This window comes from Malaya genurostris, chromosome 2 (genome assembly GCF_030247185.1).
Source record: "Malaya genurostris strain Urasoe2022 chromosome 2, Malgen_1.1, whole genome shotgun sequence".
Lineage (NCBI taxonomy): Eukaryota > Metazoa > Arthropoda > Insecta > Diptera > Culicidae > Malaya > Malaya genurostris.
In genome coordinates this window covers 342,732,718-342,743,984 of record NC_080571.1, presented here as the reverse complement: position 1 = coordinate 342,743,984, position 11,267 = coordinate 342,732,718, and the positions used below count along the sequence as shown (strand labels likewise).

The following is an 11,267-nucleotide window of genomic DNA, read 5'->3' as shown; positions in this document are numbered from 1 at the left end:
TTTTCTTGGTTGACTTTATGATACCTTAAGCAGAATTCCTGATACCGAAGTGGTACAGACAGATTTTTACGACAAATACAGATTTTTGCAAATATGACCTGGCAACGCTGCCAAGCAGATTGAAATTCATGTGCATTGTACCGCCCCTTAACGGGCGTTTCTGAAGGGTGCCACGCAAATGTCAGTACGCGACAGCGATACAAAATTCTTTTCTCGATCACTTTTCCTCAAATGCTGTAGTGAGGCGGTCGCGGTTTTGCGTGGTTTCGATATATCGCGAAGTTTTTCTTCTCCTGCTCATCGTTCAGCGGGCTCCATACTGTGCGCAAGTGTGTGCATTATTGCAGCCCCGGTGTGAAATTCAGTTTCGTTTTTTTCCCGTTCTCATAAAAAAGAAAGCGTTTTATTCACGATGAAAATCTGGACCTCAGAGCATGTATTCAAGTAAGTTTCCATTACGTTCGATGATGGTGACGGAAAAGCTTTCGACAGTCTGTTGATTATGTAAAAGGAATTCGGTAGCAGTAGCTATGCTATACAGGAATCTAGAAAGTTCCGATTTTAAGTACCGGAAAAATTTGATTAAACACTTTTTTTGTGGAAATGACTGATTCACTTAGCAACAGTGATGACCAACTATTGTGACCTTTGGACTCGCCCGAAAATGCTACTCGACACCACCTTTAGAAGATTATGAAATTATTTTCATGTGACGAATGAATGAATGAACTCGGGTTGTGTGAGTGATGTGTATGTGATTGTTTTGCTTGTAGTGTTGAATTCCTTTGTTCCGAACTACTTCGATCGACTTACAACGCCATTCGTAGAGCATGTGAGACAGAACAGCTGTCGAAGCGAGTACATATGGCGATGGGAATTTTGTTATTAAACATAAATTGAAGGTCTTGCGCTTGAGACTTTCGGGGCGAGAAGAGTCGTAGCCGTAAGCTACACAGGCGTCAATGTCCTCTAGGGTGTGAAGGAAACTGAGCAGCTTTGGGCAATTCGCGATCTATCATTTATTTTTAGTTCATCATGCCTGTAGCAATGAAATTGACAATGTATTTATCGTGTTTTTATTTTCACCTCTATTTTCTAGCCATCCATGGGAAACCGTGGCACAGGCAGCCTGGCGCAAATACCCAAACCCAATCAACACAGCAGTGATCGGCACAGACGTCGTCGAACGGCGGGTCGTTGACGGTGTCCTGCACACACATCGACTGGTCAGCACGAAATGGTACTTCCCACAGTGGGCCCAAAAGGTTGGTATTGTGGTTGGGCTCTTTGTTCGTTTTCACTAGCATGTAAACAATGTCGGTTGAGGAAACAATTTCCACTGGCTTCGCAAATGATTCATCAGTGTTACAAGTGTTACGATTCTTTTGCATTTAAAATTCTTCCAGATCGTGGTTCGAACACACAAAACATTGTTAATAGCTCAAGGGTAGAGTTGCGTTGATAGTTGAATATGCGGTGCAAATGACTAATGAATGTGAATCTCTCAAAACATGTAATATATTCATGTTTTGCCACTTAACACCATCTTTCGACTCGCATGTCTAGCACAAACTATCGAAAGCTCGAACAAATTCAATGTCAACGGCGCCAAGACCACTTTCACTGACGTCGGTTGGCAAAACAAAAAAAGGAAAATCGATTGTAAATATACTTCGCACTACGCGTCATCAGACATTTTCTACGCAAAGTATTTTAGGTCGCTTTTTGTAAAAAGAAACTTGACGTATTCTCTTCACCAGAATTATCCGCTTTTCACAATTACGAATCACAAGACCGCAACATCATCATCACCAAAGAGATAATATTTCTTGTGACGCGCGCGCGTTTTTTCACACGTGAGAATGAAATTGACGCCAGTTGTATTCGGTTCAGGACTGATGTTTGTCGTTCTTGGCCGTCAGAGATTTTATCGCGGTTGATCTTTTTTTTATCATTTTATGATAGCGCAGCTTGAGGTTTTGATACGAGAAAACAATCAAAATTGCTAATCTTAAAATAGATGACGTAGTCTAGTTTTATCTTTGTTCAATTGATCTTCTATTTTTAATCTCCTTGAAAGCTATGCAGAACATTTTTTTAACTTCGAAATTGTTTACTCTATTTTTCGGTGACGGTCTAAAATTCAAATGGTCTTCGTGTTTTGATTTATAAAACGATAAAAGTTTGCCTATGTTTGCCGAAGCGATAATATGAAACATTGATTAGATAACCAGAAAAAGGAAATTTATTTTTAAAGAAGGCCTCAACATTCCGGTCATTCACATAAGATCTAGCGTGGAAAGTTTTCACAAGCACGGCATCTTGAATATCTAGGTACTTTTTTACGTGAATACGCTTTACTTTACTTTGGGGCGGTTTTTCAAAATTTGCCCTGTGGAAGAATCGGTAGAACTATTTTCAGTTATACTAAACGCAGCAAGTAAGTTGGAAAATTTGGAAACAATTTTGCACTTGCACGGCGATTTCGAAATAGTCTTAGTCCCAATGTTCAACTGGACGAGTATAAAAGATAAATCATGGTCGAAATCTGTTGCAGAATAAAACATACAACTGGTTAGGTGGATTGACTAATGAATAATGATAATTTATTTGAATCAACAATTTACGTTGCTAGGCGTTGCTAAGGCTGCATAATACATTCGTTGGTTATATATCGAGTGTCTACTTCGATTGCATCTCTCCCCAAGCAACGAATCCAATGAACTTCATATTCTCTTTCAGCTTCTGATTACTCAGAGCTTTTGTGAAACCATCTGCAGGTTACTGTTTTGGGTTCACGTATCCCAGTTCGACTACTCCCTGATCTAGGACATCTCGGACGAAGTGGTACTTGATGAAGCGCGATTTATTCTGCTTCGCACGAAAACAATGCAACTGTTGGTTGCCGCTTGACGTTCCATGATACAGTTCCTCCCATGAACGTGAAAACGTATCCTGTAGTGGATTTTCTAGAGTCCGGTTTGGCCTCCCCAATCAGCATCTGTAGAACCGACTAAATCCGTGCAATTCTCCTTCGAATACGTTAATCGATTTAAACGTGTTCTTCCCAGATACCGCATGATACAATTGAAAGCGTTCCAGTGATTTCGTCCTGGATTCGCGTTGAATTTGCTGGCTTGATTAGAGGTAAAATTTAAATCGGGACGCGTTGCCTGATTCACCCACAGTTTACCGTTTTTATTTTGTCTCGCGTAATTCTCAGTCCTAACCAGAAACGCGCTTGACCAAGATCCTTCATTTTGAAGCGACTGTGAAGTAATTATATCAACTTATGCTTCAGCTTGTCATCGTTCGTGAATATAAAATCGTCCACGTAAATAGTAACGAAATTCATTTTTTTATGGTCGATTAGGAAGCACAGGCACGGGTCAATATTCGATTGTTCTAATCCGAATTCATTCAGCGCTTTGTCCAGCTAGTTATTCCAAACACGGCTCGACTGCTTGAGCTCATAGAGTGCTTTTAGTAATCGGCAGACTTGCTTTGAAGTTTCAGCGAACCCTATCAGTGACTCCATGTAGATGAACTCGTGCGATAGATTGCCTTGGAGAAACGCAGTAACAGCATCCATCTACTCTACATCTAGATCATGTTTCACTGACAGTGCCAGTAGGTAACGAATGGAGTAAAACCGCATCACGGAGGAATACACCTCGTCGTAATCGATACCAGGTCGCTGTGAGCAGATGTATTGTGTGCCGTTTGCAAAGCTAGTTTCGCTTCCGACAAGAGCGATTACGTCACAGCTGCCAGTTGTTTGCATTGGCGAAAAAACAACGAAAAGAGGACAACGGTGGGGAGCATCACACAAAATCAGCCGTTCTCATGGCTCTAAAAGTTTTCTAAAGAACTATTAGGGTTTTTGCTCGCAAATCGAAAGTAAATATCCTCAGTTTAGTGCAAATCTAGAACAGTTTGATTAGATTTGTGCACTTTTCGCTGTGTGAAATTCACAGTAATCGAGATCAAGTGAAGCCTTCTTTGTTTTTGCGAAAAATGTGACAAAGGGGAATGCTTGCATAATTCATACAATTGATCAACTAATTGATATTCGAAAGTGTTAAGTAACATGTCAGTTGTTTTCGTATTCACGACATCCAGTTATGTCTCTGACATTACCCACCTTTTTGCATTTTGTAATTTTCACTTTAAACGGCAGTATGCACCATTAAACATTTTTCCCTATAGTTCTGGAACCGGAAGTCAGATCCAGATGAAATTCAATAGCAACCTATGGGACTATAAGACCTTTCATTTGAGCCTTGGTTCGTGAAAAACAGTCAAATCATTTCTGAGAAAAATTAGTGAGCACAAACGCGAACACACACATGGAAATCATTGGCTAATCGGAACCAGAAGCTTTTTACAAGCAAACTTGTAATCTATCTGTTTGCCTGGTGCTGGCTTTGTGATTATGCTAGACATACTTAAAATTTGAAGTACCTTTTCGGGGAGCGGCTCTTTAGGGTCTAAATGATAAAAAAACGTCATTTTGACGATTTTTTCAGAATTATCGTTCAACGAAATAAATTCAAATGTTTTGCATGTTAAAAAGCATCATTCGAACAACATTTTGTGGTTTTTTTGTGAAAAAATATTGCGAAATAAGTCGGTGAAGAGGTATTTTTGAGGACACTTCTTAAAAATCATGATTTGCGGTGTCCACTGTATCTTAGCGAAGACTAATCAGAAGTGAACAAATCAAGCAGCAAAGTTAGATTAGAAGTTTTTCTAGTCCCCAACGTTTCTGTTTGATTTTTTTTATATTTTTGGTGGTTGTTCAAAGTGAAAACCACGATTTTTCACGAAAAATCCGCCATTTTGTAGCTGTAAAATCTTCCCAAAGTAACAAACAACGAAAAGGAAAACGTTGGGGTCTGTTTTTTTCATATGTAGAAAGTGTGTGCAAAATTTGAACAAAATTGGTGCAGTAGTTTTTGAATGACGATGGACTCGGACTTTCCAAACCTGCTTTCGAGAAAAACGCGTTTAAAGTTTTTTGTCTATAAAATCAATGGAAACAATTTACTACTCAAGGAAGCTTGTAGGGTCTAACACTTTCAAAAAATTATATTTTTTCTTCTATAATTTGTTTTAATGAAACATTTCAAGAATGTTTTGTCAAGTTTTTAAGTCAATCAAAGCAGAAGTCTTGGGCCTATGCGCCGAGTTCTTATTTCTTCGCAGTATGAGATAAGCGAAGATAAAGGCCCATAACTTGCTGAATTTTGTTCCGATAAGCTTGAAAATTTCACAGAATATTGTTAAAATGTTTTACTATAAGAAAATACAAAGAAAAAAATGAATGATTTTTCAAAATTGTTAGGCCCTACCCGCCCCTTAAGTCGTTCTCAAATAGCTCACCTAAAGACTGTCCCAGAAAGTATGTTCGCAATGGTTCAGAATCTGTCAATTTTTATGGCTGCGTCTTGTTGTTTACACTCTTTTCTAACCACTTGTGCAGTTGTTTATTCGTTTTCATTAGTTTGTTTCGAAATGCGTGGACTTTCAGCAGAACAACGTCGAAAAATTGTGTACAAATGGTGCACAGAACGCGGACTGTCACTGAGAAAAATAGCAAAAATGCAAAAAGTAAGTAAAAAGCCGTGCGAAATGCAATCAGGAAGCTCGGTGAGGATAACACCTTTGAGGATAAACCGAAAACGGGTCGAAAAAAAGGTCCTGCTAAGCAGAGATGTCTATCTCCTCTGTGTGACGAAGAGCAAGCAAAATTTCTCCCCTCGCACTGACAACTTCAACGAGAGCTTTTCTCTTTCACATTTATACACCACTGTTGTGTAAAGTGTGCACACATCATGAGTGCGTTTGTTTATTTCCTTTTACCTCTTCCACTGAATCGCACCCAAGTGCTAGAGCATTAGCTAATAAATTCTCTGAGGTGGATGCAGATACTTTCACAGAGGTGTACAGGCCGGTGAGCACTCTGCTGTATGGTTTTCGTAGTTGAAACGTGGACACGCAAAATCAGCAAAATAAAACAATTTATCGTAAAATTTTCGGTTTTCCTTGCAAATTTTTCATAGCAAGGTCAGATCTACTCTCTATTAATTGAAGTTCACAGAAGTGTTCGCTCACCATCACGCGCCAGTGGTCACTTGGGTGTATTTAGACGAGAGCGCGTGTGAGCGATTCATGTGAAGAGAATGTGTTTCACTCGCGCCAGCTGCTTTAACCACAAGCACACACTCAAATGCTGTCTATTCGATACTGAGAAGAAGTGCGCTTTCCTCTTTGTGCGGTGATTCGTTTTTTGCATCTTCGGTGTGGCAAAAATCTGACTCTAGCGTGTATAACTCTGGTGAAATGCCATCTCTGCCTAGTGGTGTAATGATGCCTTTCTCATTAACATATAATATTGTGGTATTCTATTCAAAAGTTTTCTCTTCGATTTTTGAAAGAAATCAAGAGATTGTTTGTGCATAAAATACAGAATAAAACAGTGCTTTGATTGCGTAAGTCATCCTTAAGAAAATGAAGTGGGTTCACTATTATATGCACTTCCGGCACCGGAACCCGAGAACCGGTATAATCAAAGTCGGTTCGTACGGCTACCAACTAACATGACACACAAACTCTTCTAGTACGCACTCAAAATTACGACGAGACCTTTCTTTTGAATCTAAGTTTGTCAAAATCGGTTCAGCCATCTCCGAGAAAACCTAGTGAGATTATTTGACACACACACACACACACACACACACACACACACACACACACACACACACACACACACACACACACACACACACACACACACACACACACACACAGACAGACACACAGACAGACATTGCTCAGCTCGATGAACTGAGTCGAATGGTATATGACACTTGGCCCTCCGGGCCAATTTTCACTAGTCGGTTTTTCAAGTGATTGCATAACCTTTCTATATGAGTAAGGCAAAAATGCGAAATTTCTTAACGATATGCATTTTTTTTCAGGTCTACGAACTGCCAGTAGTCGCTGGGAAACAAATCTAGCGAATACGGTGGATGTGGGAGCAATTTGAAGTTCAATTTATGTAGTTTTGACATTATTTAGATTGACACGGAGCGTTGTCTTGATGAAACAAAATTGTTTTCTTTGCCATATACGGTCTTTTCTTTTCCATTTCAGCAAAATAACGCTATATAATATTCACTGTTAACGGTACTTCCTTTCTCAAGTCGATAAATATTACATCACGCACATCCCAAAATATCGAGGTCATAACCTTTCCAGTCGATTGCTGTGCTTTCGGGCGCTTTGGGCGAGATTCACCAGTTGCTGTCCACTTAGATGACGATCGTTTTCATTCCGGAGTGAAGTGATGAATCCATGTTTCATCCATTGTCACATATCGACGCAAAAATTTTGGTTTGTTACGTTTAAACATGGTCGAACACTGCTCAGAATCAGCAATATGTTCTCGTTTTTGGTCAACAGTGAGCAAATGCGGCACCCAATTTGAACAGAACTTTCTCATAGTCATCCTCCCCAACGACGACAGTAAAGTTTTGTGGACCTGGAAGGGTTTTTGAGTCCTCAAAACGCATACATCCGGACACTGCAAAAGACGCGAAAGCAATTTCCGGGCCCTTGTTGTTGCTCGCTTCTTCTGTTCGACATATTGTTTCGAGAGTGATTTCGCCTCTTGATACGCTGGATCATTCAGACACTCGTTCCTGCTTTTTTGACCTAATCACGTATTGACATTGATTTGTTCTTCACGATTAGAGATACCACTTTCTGGTTCAGTTTCAAGTTGGAAGAACCGGGTTTTCTGCCTCTTCCTGGTAGATCATCCAAAGAATAGTGTTCCCCAAACTTATTAATGATGGTTTTAACATTGGCATGATGAATTCCAAACCGCTTCGCCAATGTTCGTATAGTAATACCCTTCTCACTTAGCCATGTGTCCAGAACCTTAATTTTCACTTCCGTTTCAATACGCGACATTTTGAAAGCGCAGAATTTCAACCGCACAAACAAGTAAACACACGAAAGCTGACGGCCAAACGCACAGCATGCTGTGATGTGAGCATAAAAAAACCATCACAAATACAGGCGTACAACACAAATGTATGTGGATAGCTTATTTTCGATACACTCCTTAAAATCGACCTTTAAAAAATCGCAGAAAGTCAACTTGAAAGTTAGACCCGTGCCTGAAAACAATCTCAAAAATGGTATGTTCCTAGACCAAATCAGAATGACACATGCTTTATCTCGTTTAGCAGTCAGTCATAATGCGATTCTAATTTAATTCGTTACCCAAGCTCATTTTTAGTCTAGATATCGATACGAGGAAGCAGCATTTTCGCAACTGAAACTGTTGGTTTTCTCTCAAATGAATTCCATTCATGCGTCAAGAGATTTTAAACTTAGTTTTCCAGGAACCGGATTGAAAATAAGGCCACACGTGTGCGAGATTAGTGATAGTAGGAATGATGTTATTACGTTTTTTTCTAATTTGTAAACAAATACGTTGTATATATTTTCATTCTACAACATTCACATCGGGAACAATACTTGTGCCATGTCTATTATCGTTCATATGGCCAAGAAGGCGTCATAATTTGTTAGATAATCAACCTGCAACTTGTGTCAGACTGTGTTTACCTACGTAATTAGTTTACATCACACTGCAACGGCGTGACATATTTCACATTACGTGTTCTACCCGGTCATCAACCTTCTCATGCGGTTTCGTTTCCTTTTTTTTTTATCTTTCAGCTAATTGGATCTCCCAATGTGTGCTATGCCAGTGAAAAGTCCACTGTGGATCCGACCAAGCGGCAGATGACCCTCAAGACGATCAACCTCACCTTTGTGAGTTTTCTGTCGGTGTACGAAACCCTCAGCTACGTGCCACATCCGACGGATCCGGAGAAGACGCTGCTCCGGCAGGAAGCCACAGTGCAGGTCGAGGGAGTCCCACTGAACCGGTACATGGAGGACGTACTGACCAAAAACATCAGCACCAATGCGGGCAAAGGTCGCCAAGGTCTCGAATGGGTGATAGGGAAGCTGAACTCGGAAGTAAGTTTGATTATTCTGTCGGACACGAAGGGGATGAATTGTTAACCATTCAACAATCGATTACAGGTGAAAGAACTTGCCACATCAGCAGCTACCAGCACGAACGAGATTCTCACCCAGACAAAGAAATCGCTGGACGACATCACAGACCAGGCGCGAAAGAGCATGGATGAGCTCAGTGCAACGGCGCAGAAAATTCACATATAGTAACAAACGTTGCACGGCTTCGTCCAGCACTGCTACTGCTGATAATGCAACCGCTGCTTCTTCTCTGTTCACACCACCATCAGCAAAGGCGGAGACGACAAAACCTGCCAAAAGCAGTTCCGAAAGTGGAGTGAATTCATCCTTCAGTAAGGCTGCTGCTCTTCAATCGGACGATGCAACCAGTAGTATCCAAAACAACAACAAATCAAAGGATAAAGATAAACAATTCTATTCTGCAACATCTGCTGACAACAATACAACAAGAACGGTTCCATTAACACCAACATCAACATCATCATCATCATCATCATCATCATCTAGAGGAAGTACAATTCCGCCAAACGCACCAACGTCCTGATTATGGGCCAAATCTGCTGATAAGCTGTTTGCTTTTCGCCTAATTGTTCCTTGTTTTATAAAGTTAGCCCATTAACGGGGAACAATTATGCCTGAAACGGAGGCTCGTCAGCAGTTTTCTTCTTTCGTTATTATTTTTTGGCTTTTCTTGCTATCAATCAATCAATTGGCATTGTTGGTCGAATTGTTTACCCAAAAATCAAGCAAGCAAAACTGTGTTCTTATTTATTTCACTACTACTACTACTACTATTAGTAAAATCTATTGTATAAACGTTCAAAACTTTGCGTATTGCTTATTATGATAACCGATCAGGAACTATCTCCCCCTGTTCGAGCTAGGCTTCCTCTGAGTTAGAGACTTGAATTGCGCAGTGTCATGCATTAACTTTATGTAATAGTGTAATCGCACCGAGATTCAAAACGTCAAAGCCTAATTATAGAATGTCAGAAATTGCGACGGGGAGATTGTTCAGTAGAATAAAACTATTTCAATTGATTGTAAGTAGTGGAGAGCCGGGAAGGAATGATATCCAAACTAACGTTAGTGTTTTCAATTTGTCATGACGAGAAGGATAACGATAATCCATTGCGCTAATGTGTAAATATCGTGAATGTTGGGAAGTTCGATAGAATAACTGTTTTAGCATTAACTGAGAAGCTATTAGTATTAGTAGGAACAAAGATTCTCCAAATAATTCACGCTGCGTCTTTTAATTGTCGTTTCACGAAAAATGCATGAACGGGCAAACCAATCGATTAGCATATGCTCATGTTACACATTCCCGAAAACAAAAAATAAATACAGAACCGCACCGCTGCGATCTATTTTTGGAATAAAAATATTATTGGTTTGTAGTACGTTTTTTTTGGCCAAAAAAAACCCTGTACGTAAATTATTCGGATGCATAAATAATGAATGATGAATGAAAGAGTGACGTTGAAATTCGTAGCAGTTGTAATAATCGAAATGTGAGAAAAAAAACCGACATCACCTTTTGGCTGGCTAGTAGAAGATACATATAAAAATACATATAAAATCGACATTGTTTTAACATACATTCAGTGGATAACATCTGAGTTGTTGTAATGTTTCAGAAGAAGAGTGTTTAACTAAACTGCAAGCGAGATAGCTTAAATATCAAACTGTTTAATAGAATGAATGAATGGTAGTTAAATCCGAAAGCCTTCGATTGTGTTTCTGTTGTTGACTTACTTGGACTCGACACTCGAACAGACCGTGTTCGTTTAGAGTTTCAAGAAGGCTGACTAAAAGTAAATTGGTATGCCCTCGCTCGTTGCTAGCATGCCTCTATTGCGTTCAGGGAACTCGAAAGAAAAACACAAAACCACCCCGATTCTGGAATCCGACGGATTTGTGATACGAACGAATCTACACTTTCGTTCGAGTTCGAATTTTGCATTCTTTATTCCGTTCGACTTGTATGATTCCATCGACTCTCGTTCGGGAACACTTGAAATTTCGAACACTAACCATCAAAGCTGTCAACACTACTTACACGTTCAATATTATTTATATTATTTATTTCTTAGTAAACAAAACCACCACACTTGTATAAACAAATTAGAACGATTCTGAACCGAACATAAGTAATACGTACGCAAGTCGATCGAGTAATG

General features: G+C 39.7%; 1 protein-coding gene across 1 annotated transcript; it reads left to right on the top strand.

Moving 5' to 3' along the window:
• The first annotated feature begins 226 nt into the window (after positions 1 to 226).
• LOC131431880 (protein slowmo) lies at positions 227 to 10,785 on the top strand. The gene is made up of 4 exons (XM_058597823.1): positions 227 to 444; positions 1,100 to 1,265; positions 8,758 to 9,063; positions 9,130 to 10,785. Exons 1-4 carry the CDS (start codon positions 413 to 415, stop codon positions 9,268 to 9,270), a joined length of 645 nt encoding a protein of 214 aa, XP_058453806.1. The 5' UTR covers positions 227 to 412; the 3' UTR covers positions 9,271 to 10,785.
• Positions 10,786 to 11,267: the final 482 nt, after the last annotated feature.